Below are 15113 nucleotides of genomic sequence, written 5' to 3'. Positions count from 1 at the left end.
TCTCAAGAAAGCACACCAGGGAGCTGCCCACTATAAGCACAGAAATGTGGTGATGGCCTCTGAGCAGCTTCACTGGGGCGGATGAGGGTTGCTTCACATAAAGACACCAAAATGCTAGCTGTTAATGGTCTTACTTATGGTCAAAATCTAGCTTGGTGAAAAAGCATCAGCATCTATTTTAACATAATTTCTCCATGTATGTCCATTATTGTCTCACAGAAATGTTTATGCTATCTTTTTACATTCGGTCTCATGCTTATTGTTGTCTTTTACAGGAACAACTGCTCCTGCCCTCCTCAACTCAACGTCCAATCAGCTCCTTCTGCACTTTCAGAGTGACATCAGTGTTGTGGCAGCAGGTTTTCACCTAGAATACAAGAGTAAGTTAAAGCTTATATTTATAGATAGATAGACAGACAGACAGATATGAATTGTAGATTGATAAAAAACTAAAAAGATTATACTGCTGAGGAGGAACATTTAAGTAGTGAGTATTAGTTGCCTTCTTACCAGAATCCACAAATGCTCACAAATCCACAGACACACTTGAACACAAACACACACATCGCTGCAGCCCAAACTTCAACATGAAATAACAAGAGTCAGTGACCTGAACTAGTACCGCCCGAAAGCATACACACACTGAGTGAGACCCAAATTGGACCACACACACAGAACACACACTGAGAGTGAAACACATAGACACGTACATACACATACACAAGTGCTTTTGCTTGTGTCATACATGCACATAAGTCCAAAAAAGACACATACACACATACATGTGTAGACAGACAAAGGTATAGACATGGGTATTAACATCATGCATTTCCACACATACACACCTGTCAGGGCACGGTTGTGCTTTTCAGTCCTTTGTAGTTGTTTTTGCTTAAAATCACTTCTAGATCAATGAACATGTCCCCTTTTGTGAGTATGAGAGCACTAGTGTGGTAGGTGTATGTGTGTGTGTCTATGTGTGTAGGTGAGTGCCTGTATCAACATGCATTCACTAATAATGAGAGCCTGGAAGAAAGGTCTCTTTTAGGGACAGTTCATCATGTCCATTTCATTGCGGTCTCTCATCTTTCTCATCAAGTGTGGCTTTTTTTACTGAATGTGCCAGATCCTTGTTGTTACACTTGAATTTGAACTTCCTGTACGATGTCCTAAATAACCATCAGATGACAATGGTACTCCTTCTGGGTCAAGCCCATATACTATATATAAGAAATGGACGTTATAAAGTCTCAAATTCAGTATTTTGTCCATTGCCATCTTGACTTGCAACTAGAAGTGACTCGAGAAGGTCGAGCTAAATTAAACCTAATGCTGAGGCAAAAAAAGTCATTTTTTGACAATCAAAACTGTTTCAGGGAACTTTCTTTAAGTAAAGTCACACTGGAAAAGGTGCATAATACTATATTGAAGATGACTAAATAGCGATTGAGACGATAAACTCGTGTTTACAATGTATACTGAGCAATATATACTGAGGTAATAAATAATAATAAAGTAGGGTCATTTTCTCATAGACTTTTCTTTTTGCAGCCAGAGGAGTCGCCCCCCTGCCAGCTATTTGAAAGAATACACTTCCACATTGGCTTCACTTTCAAGACACAGAGATTGTTTTCAGCAGTATGTTTCAGCTTTAATTTTGCTAATACATATATTATTAGGTTGAGAGCAGAGCAGGTGGTAGTCTTTTGGCCTTTTTGGAATTTCCTTTTCCATCATGTCCCCTAACTTTTCCTGGCGAGAGGATTTTGGGTGGAACTGTGCTTGTTGGGAATATTGGTCCTCAATAAGAATAGTGTAACTCTTTCTGACACATTGTGTTACGAACAGATTGTGTACCTTCCTGTCTGTTTCCTATGTTTCCTGTAGAAACAGGAACAACACGACCACCCGAGCATCTGTTATGCTCTTAAAGATCCTCCTTGTCAGTTTTGTAGTAATGTGGTAGCTTGTAAAAGTGGACGCGATCGTCTGCTGAGGACACGTGAATGATTGTGGTGATGATGTTCTCATTGTTTTAAGCTGACTAAAGGGCCTTTCCTCTGAAGGGTAGAGTAAGACGTCTCTCTCCCTTGTCTGTCTTTAAATAAAGCGAGACAGAAGTATAGTAAGTCCAGTCAGTGACACTTAATTGCTGACACTGTCTAGTTGTAGTCCAGTGGCTCGAGTGAGAAGGTTTGTGGTATTGTCAGCATTTTACAATTCATCACTGCTCTGTCATACCCGGGGAAAAGAGGGAGCAGTTTGCTAGCACACACATAGTGAGAGAGAGATGGTCAGCCACATGGAATAGTTTCATTGATCAGTTGTCCTGACAGCCTGCTGATGCTCTGCCTAAGAACACACTGTGTGTGCATGGGTGTGTGTGTCTCCGAGTTACAGTCTCATGCAGCTTTTTCACATACGTTCGATCTAATAAAAGTCCCCCTCAACCCTCGCAGCAGGCAGATACACAGTCAGTCATGCACAGTGGGGCTAGGCCACCTAGATGTGGGTGTGGGTGTGCAAGTGCGTGTGTGTGTGTGTACGTGTGTATGTATGTATGTATGTATGTATGTATGTGTGTGTGTGAGAGCTCAGTGGGATCACATCGTTTTGCTGGTAGGAAGGTGGATAATGAACCAACAAGAGCAGACACACAAGGAAACACACACACGCACACACATTCACACACACACACGCACACACACACACACACACACACACACACACACACACACAAACATTCATGCCTCTCTCTCCCCGTCATTTCACTCTCTATTCCTCTTCCACCCCTGTGTTGCTATGGTAACCGCTCGAGGGCAGTCTCCTGCGGAAGTTTCCAAGTGAAACACACAAGCAGACGCACACACATGTACACACAGATACACTGCTATTTGATGAAGGACTGGCTGCTGTCAAACTTATTAAAGATGTGTTTAACCTTTATCGGGTTGGGAATACACAACCAAAGTAATTTTGTTACTTTCACATATTTTGAGGTCCATTTTTAGAGGCTGTTGACAACGTACAAGCTTTTTTAATATACTAGCCGTCAGTTCATAAATAGCCTCTTGTGTATTAGAATAATTTAAGAATTAAGACGTAAACATTAGTTTTTCATCAGATTCATCTGAATATTGTCATTTTCTCCTCTGAGTTTAAAAACTGTTATTGATAAATAAATACTGAAGCAAAGAGAATAGAGGAGCTAACTTTTGCTGTTGTTATTGTTGTGTAATATATATATATATATATATATATATATATATATATATATATATATATATATATATATATCATTGTTTTAGTAGGCCATAATACATGTGGGACAGCAATGTGGGATTAGCTTTCTTAGAGAAGAGATGGTCATAGTTTCTGTATTTTTCCACATCTGGCTCAAGCCATTTGTCCACAGTCCACTTGAGCCAAGCTATGTTTACATTTAAGAAATAATAAATAATAGTGATTCCATAGTTTATAATGTTTATGTTGTTGTTTTTTGTAGCTGTTGGTCTTACCACTTGTCCAGAGCCAATGATACCAGCCAATGGCATTAAAGCAGGGGACAGATATATGGTCAATGAGGTGGTGGCATTCACCTGTGAGCCGGGATACACATTACAGGTAATATTAAACAGACCAAACTAATGTATTAATACATACATGTAAATGGTGAGATACTGATTGTACATAGTTAACTACTGCCTTTTGTTCTTGTTTAGGCTGGAGTGAATTGGATGTAAAATTAGATTTTCAAATGTTGTTAATAAATGCAGTAAATATTGGGGGGCTAAATTGAGTACGGAAACAGCATGCAATAAAATCAAATTTACACATTTGTTGCATTTTGACTTTTGTTAAATACACTCCAAAATGATTGTCATGTTCTTAGATGAAGTAAACAATGTAATTCCCAATCTTAGAAAATGTGAAGATTGCACACTTTTCTCTTCTTTATTTTACTTATGTTTCCCCACTTTACTCGTGCTTTCAGGGCCACTCGCACATTTCCTGCATGCCTGGGACTGTGCGCCGATGGAATTACCCACCTCCTCTTTGCATAGGTAACACATACACACACTCTGCTCTGCTGGATAAATTGTGTTTTGAAAGATTGATCCAATGGGGAAAAAAATGTGTCCTTCAGGTGTGAAGTTCACATTGAACTTATAGATCTGTAGAGCAAAGTGACAGAAGCGTTTCAGTAGATTAAAGATGTGAGCAGACTGCCGTCTAAAAACCAAAATGTCCATTTTGAGGGTAATACGAAATATTTTACTTGAAGTAAATTCATAAAATGTGTGAAATTCCTCAGAAGCACATCAAATAATTCTGTCAAATAGCAATATGGAAGTCAGTTAATAAAGTCGAAACTAGATTCATGTCGGGAAAACACTTTATATAAAGACTTGTTAGTTGTCGAGACCGTGCAATGATGTAATCTGGCAGTTGAATATTGTGTAAAATTACACTTTATCCATTCACAGTAACATATTGCAGGAATATTAATTATTCATCAAATAAATAGATAGCAGTAATAACTGAATGAGGTAGTGTAGTTCTTATGATTCAATTTGTATATTTAATGTTTTAACCTTGAAATAAGATTTGTGGAAGGAGGCAAATTCTTAAAGTAAAGGATCAATACAGCTGCTGAATACAAACTTAATGTTTTACCTTGTGCTGATAGTCAAGGCTTCCTAACTTCTGCAATAGAGTTAAGGGACCTTGATCATATCGATGTGTTTTTGGTGAAAACTTGTAACAGGTCTGGGAAGCCAATTCTAGTTTGACTCAACCTTGACATATCTGGATTAACTAAACTCAGCCGCGCCATAGCCCCTTTTAAGTGTGTCAAATCCAGCATTTCCTTTTTCACTTGCGTCAACAAATCATGTCTACTCTCTGTCAATAGAAGTGTGCCCCAATACGATTTAAAATATGAGTCTGTCAACATTACCCCTGACCCGGTGCTCAAACCTCTGTGGTTGCTGCTTGCTGCTGTACTGTAACCTTCTTTCTGTTAAACCAAAGATAATAAAGTGTTGATTTCTACTTTACCTTGCTCATGCATTGCCTGTTTTAACTATGTTTATGCTCTGTCCTTGTTGTCAGCTCGTTGCGGCGGGGTGTTGTCTGAGATGAGTGGTGTCATCCTCAGTCCAGGTTTCCCTGGCAACTACCCCGGCAACCTGGACTGCACCTGGCAAATCACCCTGCCAACTGGATATGGTAAATATTACAGGATAAAGGAGCATTCCTTCAAAGAATGTGTGACTATTTGATAAACACAGACCTTCTTTTTTAGCATAAACTCTGCAGTAGCAACACATGATTTATTGAAAGGATGGTACACAGTGTGGGATTTTAATGATTACAATAACTGATGGTTTGAATAGATTACCTTTTAAAAAGGTGTAATAGCATACTCAAATTACAACAAGACAGCTTTATTGTCATTGTCTCCGATAACAAAATTGCAGTTGCATCTTTGGTGCAGGATATTAAATTTATGAAAGTTGGAGTTCCAAATAATAATATGGAGTGTGAAATTATGTAAACTTACTGTACTTGGTCTCTATGCATACAACATATCTTTACGGTGCATACACACTCTGAAAATAATGTCTTAACAGATCTCCACAGATCTGTTATGTTTTGGCCACATATATGTGGCATGCAATTATGATCCTATCAAGTATACAGTATGTGATCTGATAAATCGTTATTGTGTATTGTATATAGTCTATTATAATCTCTGTTTGTATTCTAGGAGCCCATATTCAGTTTCAAAACTTCTCTTCTGAAGACAACCATGACTTCCTAGAGGTCAGGGCTGGACCACAGCACAGCTCTGCTCTTATTGGACAGTTTACTGGCTCACAGATCCCACCACCTTTGCTGAGCACTACCCACCTCACGATCATCCACTTCTACAGTGATCACTCAGAGAACCGGCCAGGGTTCAAACTGACCTATCAGGGTGGGTTCACATGTGATGATTTTTGACTTTTGACCAATGACTACAGACACAAAAAGCCCACAAACCCTGAGGTATTACTGCAGGCGTTTCCATTTGAAAGCAGCACCTCAAGGGACACTGAGAAAACAGAGCTGTTTTCAAAATGAGCCAACTGTTAAGTTTGGGAACCATGAAATGGTTGCTTGAATGATTTAGAAAAAAGAAATGGTCTGCTAAAATGTTCTGAATAAATTAACATCCAAACCTAGTTGCCAAATTACAAAGCCTTCACAACTCCAAGAAATAAAGGGCAGGATGAAAAAATGTATTGCTATGAGGTTTTGAGCTTGTGGGTTTCCTCTCATCATTAAAAGAGATGTATTGTTAGTGAGCCCCTGTGAGAGACTGGCATCTTGTCCAGCAGGCTTTACTTGTAGCCTTAAGTTCTTTACTTCAAAGACACAAGCGATGCACTGTGGGCCTATACGCCAACATAAGTACAAGGCTTGCTAACTTACACATAAGCTAACCCACATTTACATGCATGTAATAATGTGTCTTTTTACTCCCAATTTGCAATGACAGAGTGCCCTACCACTGCAGCTCTTGTCTTCGCTAACTTCCACTGCTCGTGTTGGGAAGCTTGTAGACATGTTTCCTTATATAAAGTTGCACCAGATGCTTGTTTTCAATACACACAGAGTTTCCTGATACTACCCTCAGTTGTGTTGAATAATAGCACTCGTAGCGCTCCAGTCTGGGTGGATGGTTTCACCCCTGCACTTTTCTCCCCTTGTGTTGATGACACAAACTCAGGTTTTTATACTCAAGACCTCAGAGTTCAATAGGCTGAATGTCCATGTGCTCATCCACAAAGCCCCAGTGGAATAAGTTTTAGTGTATGGCACTGTGACATTGCTTCTTCTTGTTTGTAGTTGTAGTGCTACAAGTACTACACTTACCATAGTATCACTAGTAACCTTTTCCCTCCCTGGCATATCTATATCATCTCACATTCCTTGAGGCCACTTCCATGTGGGTCCTCTACATCTGTCACCATGTGTGTATCTGCTCCTTCTGTACTTCCACAATGTCTAGTTAGTTTTGTCAATGTTTGTCAATGTTTTACCAAAGAGTCCCATGGGATCTTAGTTTTGAAGTTCTTGAGCATCCTTGTTGGCGTCTCTCATCTGGACTTGGGATGCTACCAGGTGTTCCTGTACATTTCATGCGCCTTGGTTGTATGCACTTCTCTCCGACATCTTAGATCCTGTATTTGTCAGACAGTCTGCATGCATGTGCCAGATAACTGTATAGAAGGAGATTACATATATTTACCTTGCTGAACTTTTGTAGCCTGGTTGCTTCTCTGTGTCATAGATTTGTTGAAGGCTCCTTGGACTCCTTGAATTAGCTGTTGACTCATTCGAACACAATGTATTGCAACACTGTATAATGCAGAGGAAAAAATATGTCACTACATTGTATTTGTTAGTCCGAGTATAACTGTATGCCTGCCTTATTCTGTTTGCCAAAGATGAGGTAGTTGTATTTTCCTGAAAACTAAAAAGGTAAATCTGAAATTTAATTGCGTTCATTTTTCTTCATCTCTCTTTTAGCCTATCAACTTCAAAACTGCCAGGACCCCTTTCCTTTCTCTAACGGTGACATCATTAACAGTGACTATAGTGCTGGCCAATCAGTAACTTTCCATTGCTACTCTGGTTATGTTTTGATCGGACACCCAGTACTAACATGCCTGCACGGGACCAACCGGAAGTGGAACAACCCATTCCCACGCTGTGAGGGTAAGAACAACCAATTACTTGGATTGGAATAAAATGTTGAAAGCATGTACTCTTCTTACTTTAGCCAGTTTATTTTGTGTAATAACACATGCATAGCATTTCTATCCCAGAACATCCCTGTCCTTAAGGTAACAATGTTAATTTTAAAACTAGATATTTCGAAAATGTTTTTATCTTAATTGAATTTTAGTAAATTTAATCTCACCGTTCACCGCTATCACAAGCCAGACATGTAAGTAGAAAGTAGAATTCCTGTGTCACTTGGATCATTTACTCTATAAATGAGCACAATAATTGCTTGTATTACTACCACTACTACTATTGCTGCTTCTACTTTGAAACCTGCAAATAATAATGAGGATTATATTCCTCACTGTCGACAACTCAACAGTTGTTCTTGTCCCCTGATCCTTGCAGGTCTAGCAAGTTAGAAGAAAGTGAAACATTTGCAAATGGATAATCTCATAATTCTGCTTTTTACAGCTCCTTGTGGCTATAATGTCACGGCTGAAAACGGGACAATCTATTCACCTCAGTATCCCAATGAATACCCCAACTCTCAAGATTGCAGCTGGTTCCTCACTGTTCCACACGGACATGGAGTTTATATAAACTTCACCTTATTGCAGACAGAGCCTGTCACTGATTACATCGCTGTCTGGTAAGTCTGGGAACTCTTACACTTCCGTGCGTACACACACTCACATGCACAGAAATGCATAAGCTTCTTTTCAATGTTGCCCTTTATCCTGGGACTGATTGCATCACTGACAGGTAAGCCTTGAATTTACTTATATCCTGTTTCCTCTCTGCACACTAATAAGAAGTATTATCAACTTGTACTTCTATTTTTTTCATCTCTTTCTTTTCCTCTCACACACTTTCTGTCACACTGACTTATTGGGATATATGTTATCGATGGTAACCTTCCTCCTGGTATTAATTGCATTTTTATTTATTCATCTTTTACTTTATACAAATACAGTCCAGCCCATTCAAAGGCATAATTCAATATGTGTCAATGGTTTATGACTTCATCATACAGGGACATAAACAAAAAGCCATATGGATCTGTATGTGGCATGGTTGATACACAGGGATCACAGCTCCATACACACCTAATACAGACACTCGTACTCTGTGCTATGCATACACTGACTCTCCTGCAGTAATAATTGGATTCAGTGTGGAGGTACGATTGTAATAGGGAGTGTGAGAGTAATGCATTTACAATGGGACCACTGACCAATTCGATCCAACTCAGTACCATGGCCATACGCAGACCCAAAGAGGGCTCAGGAACTCTGGCAGTAATGATAAGATTCAGTGGGGAGTGGGAAATGTAATGAAAGGAGTGGTGGAGCTGGGTTCCCAAATACATTGGGACTCTGCTGGATCTGACAAGTTTGGGTCAGTCCAAGATAAATTTCTCACCTAATAGTTTCAGTATGATACAAATGATATAGAACAGTATATTTACAATGAATAAAATGTAAATCAAGTGGGATTAGTGCACTCATTATTTGGTGTTGGTTTAGAAAATAAACATTTGGTGTTTGGTTGAGTTAGTCTTTTATTATCTGGCTCGAAAGTCAAGCTGTGAGAAGTGAGTAGTGGAAATCCAGGCTGTGGGAAGTAATATAATCACACTATGACTATTCGCTTTCAATCTCAAAACCTACTAGAGCCATGGATATCGCTATGTAGAGGCGCGGGCGGCATGGTGTTATTTTGCAGTTGCAAATTGATTGTGGTGATTCACCGAGTCAAATTCCTCGTATGTTCAACGTACGTTTTTATCACATTCTACAGGGAACAAAATTCTAAAATCACATACCTAGATTGTAGAGTACGGAAAAGACATCTGTAATGTTAGACTCTTGCCTAAATGATAGACAGTTGCACCACTCCATCTTCAACAAATGAATATTTTTGGAAGTGACTGTGGGCAAAGACTGAAGAGAGGAGTGCTTTGCTCAGAGCCAGTGGGATAGCATCTACCTTCCAGGCGTCTCGACAGATTTAGAGTGGGTGATCCAAAGGTCTACTGCTACTGCATGATCAATTTACTGGGTCCTGAATAAGCATTTAAGATACAGTCTTTAGATTTTGATTATTAGATGTATCTAATGAGTCTAAAATGAATTACTAATTTCTATAATATAGGATTTACTGGCATAAATATCTGAAAGAAAAATTGTTGTCAGTGAGACCAAAGGTTGTTGCATCAGTGACTCTGGACACTTTTCTGTTTGACAGAAATGCACTTACTCATTCTCTGTGCTTCAACAGATTTGGTATTCTATCTTAAAATCCTTGAGGTGTGAGGCAACATGTTTGGGGTTGTTTTGACTTTCCAAGAGAGAAACAAATTTGCTTTTCATGTGGAAAGTTAAAGCAGTGAAAGAGACACAATTGGTTCACAGTGAATTCATGGCCTTAATCCCATTTAGATAATTTCCTGTGGCCTTCGGAAATTGTTTTCAATGATGGAATACCTTATATTGTGCATCTGCCGCAAACTGTGAAAACAAGATAGCAGACATTATGTCATTGTACTCTTAAGAGCTTATGATCCTGGCCATTGCTTTTGTCATGATTTGGTAATGTGACTGTTGTATCTCTGAACTCAGGTGGAAAAAAAGGACACAGTGTGCTCTGTATGAGCTGTTGTGTGATTTTAACCATCATTTCTATTAAATATAAAACTTTTAATGTTTAACTTCAAGAGTTTTAAATGTGTACTCAATTTGAATAAGACCAAGGCAAGCCTACTATTGATTAAAGAGGAAAGGCTTACTTTGAATGTGTCCTGATGGTTTCAGTCAGTCCCTGAATGTGCATATGTGTGCGTGTGTGTGTGTGTATATATTTATACTGTATATATATATATATATATATATATATATATATATATATATACTCTCACACACATAAATCGGGCATGTATATTTTTCAGTGAGTAAAGATAGAGCCACACAATTCTATCTCAGTTTTAATTTAAATGACCCAAATAGAACATTTTGATACTCCAAATGAGCTCCAACACCTTCAGAAGGCCTTGAATTATTGAGGAGCCAAGAGATCCCAGGCACTCTTCATGAATTAACATTTTAAAACCCTTGTTTAATCCAATGGCATGTTCATTAAAAACCTAAAACTGGGCATTTAGGAACTTTACAAAATATACAATTTCAGTAACATTCAATATTTAATGAGTTAAGTTGAGTCTTTAATCCACAGGCTTTGTTCAATGACCTTGTTTGAAATGGGGAAAAAATTAAATATGTTGCTGCTCTTTCAATGAACTACTCAATAACAATTTATTATTATTGAACTAATTTAATTAATTTAATTTAGTATTGCCCAAAATCACAAATTTGCAACAGAAGGCTTTACAATCTATACACATACAAGCATGTGGACATAACATATGTGTTGTATGAACAAAGGCTGCTTTTGGTTTCTCTTCTTCGTCAATGAGAGCATTTCATAAGAAGCTCATTCTGATCCTAACCCCTAACCCGCCTTTAGAGCTGTGGCAGACACATCGTTGTTGTGTGACACCAGTCAGCAGTTTGTTTATTCAGCGTGATTTAAAAAAAATACAATCTATGTATGTTTTTATTACAATTATTATTACAAAAATAATTTATTTATTATGCATTTTCATTACATGGAATCTAAAGATGCACTTTTGGAGATAATTGTAGAGTTATAATAAAGTATTTTTTTGGGGTGAGTAGGGCTGAATTTGGAGTCACCTTAACTTGATCGGTAGACGTTTGTTTAAAGCACCTATTGGTGGAATCTGTAATTATAATAATACTGTAATAATAATTTATTGTGTTTTTTGGTTGTTTTTTTATCGGACATTCCCAGTGAGAGAGTTAAGTGGCATGCATTGCTGACTGCCACACTGGCCCAATCCCAATCTCCACCCTTCCAGACTCACAAACTTTAAGGCGCGCTCCCGCAAAATCTGTGAGGTTTTTTGGGCTTACAAATCGAGTGTTTGAGCGCTCTTTGGCAGACATTTTGAACCATTTATGAACCCTTACCGTAATCCTCTGCCAGACGTTCCCGGTTCACTCTCACTACATGTTTGGGTTTGCCAGGTCTTTCCGCCATCTGATCCAATTCACCACCAGGTGGTGATCAGTTGACTGCTCTGCTCCTCCCTTCACCCGAGTGTCCAAGACAAAAGGCCGCAGATCAGATGATACGATTACAAAGTTGAACATTGCTCTCCGGCCTAAGGCGTTCTGGTACCAGGTACATTTACGAGCCACGTTATGTTCGAACATGGTGTTTGTTATAGACAAACAAAAAAGACAGATGTCCAATAGTTCTCCAGAGAAAACTCCAACCCGGCGGTGCTCAGCCGGGGGCTCGTGAGTATCCCCACTCCCGCCCAGCGCCTCTTATCCTGGGCAACTCAAGAAAAGGACAAAGTCCAACCCTTCTCCAGGAGTTTGGTTCCAGGACCAGTGCTGTGTGTGGAAGTGAGCCCAACTATATATAGCTGGCACCACTCCTCCTCCAGCACCAGCTCCTTCCCCGCTAGCGAGGTAAAGTTTCATGTCACTAGAGCTAGTCTATGCTGCCGGCGAGTGTCTCGCCCAGTCTCCTGGCCTGCCGCCCGGTCTGCATTGCACCGGGCGGTGACCCTGCTTGTCCCTGCGGGTGGTGGGTCCACTGGGTGGCTGCTTCATGTTGCCCCATGGGCGAAGGCCCGGCCACCAGACGCTGCTGCCTGGGGAGCTTTGGGATTGGGCCAGTGTCTTGTTTGTGCTCCCTATATGAGGCGCCAAAGTCGTAAATAGTCATAGTCATTGCTATTCTACTTTTGAAATATTTATAAATTAAAGTTGATTTTCAGAAGGTTTGTAAAAATAACAAAAAAACGATTCACTATTCTCTCTCTCTATATGGGCTACACACACACAAAAATCACATAATTTGTATTAATTTTTTCAGGCAGAACAATTGTCCTTTTTGGGATAGAACATATATAATATTTAAAATAAATAATTATAGGGATTTTTATAATAATTATATTTAGGGAAAGAATTTGCTTCGCCAAATCTGATTGGTTAAATTTAGACCCTACTTGACTGAGTCATTGTTTTATCGCTTATTGATTCTTTGATTCATTACCACATTTCCCCCTGACTGCAACAATATGACTAAGATTAGCAGTTGAATCAGGATCCTGAGATCAAATCATGACATCATGGACTATACCCTTTCTTATATTTATAATTTTGAACTTTGAGATGCTATCCTTTATATAATGTTATTGAATCCATACTTTTTATACTTATCCTAAGTATCATTATAGTACGTGAGCATTTTTAAACATCCTCTACACTACAGTATGTCATCTCCCAATTTCAATGCGCATATTGAAAATGAGTTTAAGATGAATACATTCTTCCTAAATTCTAAATCTTTGTAAAGGCTTTGCTTACCATGTAAAACATCATGATTTGAGGCAGTAAAAGTAAATTAGTTAACTCTTCATTCATCGAATGCATAGTGTTCTTTTTGCCAATCGTTTTGCCAAATGTTATGTGACTCCTAGTTTCTCTCTCTCCATCCTTCTTCTTCAGTTGTTCAAATGTATCCTGCTTCCAGTTTAAGCATTGTCAGTTGTCTTTGTTCTCTCTTTGTATTTAGGGATGGCCCAGATACGTCTAGTCCTCAGCTGGGCGTCTTCAGTGGCAACACAGCATTAGAGTCGGCCTACAGTACCAGCCCGAAGGTCCTGATCCGCTTTCACTCTGACTTTTCAACTGGAGGGTTCTTCATTCTCAACTTTCATGGTGCAGATACACACTCACATATACTGTTACCTGTAGTATAAGTATGCTCATATTTATGTATACAGTACAGTAGCTTCAGTTCGACACATATGAACACTCAGATAGATGGACTGATATACTAAGAAGCAACTCTTTTTCACTGCAGTCTACAATGTAATCGTAGTTGTTTAAATATTTCTACATGCCATCTAGGTTTGTGAATACCAAAGTGGTTTTCTCAATCAAAATGACATCTTTATGTAGTCTCAGTGGCCAGTGCTTTGCACTTCCACAACCAGTTCCATAACTAGTGAATATCAGTGACACGGTTGAGTAAAGACAGAGCAAGAGACGGATGCTAGAGCATGGTCAGTTTTCTTCCTGCTTTCTTTTCCATTGTGTTCTTTGTTACTCTGCTACTATTCACTATTTGTAAGAATGAACTAGGTCATATCTCTGAATAGGTCCATCTTATGCTTTTCCAGTGATGTGTTTTTTCTTCCACTTTCTGAGGAATCCCTGTAGCTTTTGTTGCAATGATACAGTCCCAGTGAGAAAGAGTGAAACTCTCCACCTTGTTGCTGTCGGTGTGCATTGTTTTCTCTCACCTCAAAAAACTGGTACTTAAGTAAACATCCACACAAACTATCTGCATCTACTGTAAACACTACCTGACTTTATCCATTTTTTTAAGGTTTACATATGTTGCTAATAGACTCAATGAATTACTTATTTGAAAAGAACATCCAGCTCATCCACACTTGAAAACACCTATTTTAATTATTTTTTTGAAGGAAACCAGATTTCTCTCTTAATATGCAGATAGAAAAATAGGAAAAACGCAGCCTCATGTTGAATAATTAAGTGACTGAAACCATTTATTAAAGTATAAATTCGCTGCTAAAGTTGTTCTAAAGTTCTTGCGGAGTTTGACACTGATGGCAACTTGTGAATTAAAGGAACAGTGTGTAATATTTAGGGGATTAATTGGCAGAAATGTAATACAATATACAATATATATAACTATGTTTTAATCAGTGTATAATCACGTGGAACTAAGAATTGTCATGTTTTCGTTAGCTTAGAAAAAAGCCATTTATATCTACCTAGGGAGCGGAGTCCGCCATCTTGCACCGCCATGTTTCACAGCAGCCCCAGAAGAGCCCTGGCTCCAGAGAGCCTTTTGCGTTTAACGATACCTGAAGGGAGGAATGCTTTCTGAAATCCGGAATAAACGTGCCCCGGTGCTAAATTATTAAAGATTGTTTTATTGATAAGCCGTGAAGTAACTGGTGTTTTTCTTATGAGTACTTTTTAATGTTTTCGTATAATTTATTATCCCACTGTAGCACACATTTGCTCTGCTCTGCTCTCTCTGAGCTGAGCTCCTCCAACTATGCACACACATAGCACACAAACACGCATGAAGTGCGAGCAGACATGCCGCTGTGTTGCAGTGGACCAGGGGAATGGCAACTTAAGTCTTGTTACTGTACTGCAACACAATGTTTGCGAGTAGGTCCTAGTTGTACTAAA

At 38.9% G+C, this 15113-nt stretch overlaps 1 protein-coding gene across 1 annotated transcript in view; it reads left to right on the top strand.

Annotated features, from left to right (window-relative positions):
* The window catches only part of LOC117751630 (CUB and sushi domain-containing protein 1-like), a 258734-nt gene that overhangs the window by 197952 nt on the left and 45669 nt on the right, over positions 1-15113 (top strand). The window contains 8 exon segments of the mRNA XM_034563565.1: positions 276-380; positions 3506-3624; positions 3995-4064; positions 5116-5232; positions 5774-5983; positions 7582-7770; positions 8254-8431; positions 13453-13598. Of these exon segments, the coding sequence (XP_034419456.1) occupies positions 276-380; positions 3506-3624; positions 3995-4064; positions 5116-5232; positions 5774-5983; positions 7582-7770; positions 8254-8431; positions 13453-13598 (1134 nt within the window).

This window comes from Cyclopterus lumpus, chromosome 3, assembly GCF_009769545.1.
Source record: "Cyclopterus lumpus isolate fCycLum1 chromosome 3, fCycLum1.pri, whole genome shotgun sequence".
Classification (NCBI taxonomy): Eukaryota; Metazoa; Chordata; class Actinopteri; order Perciformes; family Cyclopteridae; genus Cyclopterus; species Cyclopterus lumpus.
This window is presented reverse-complemented; position numbering and strand designations above follow the sequence as displayed.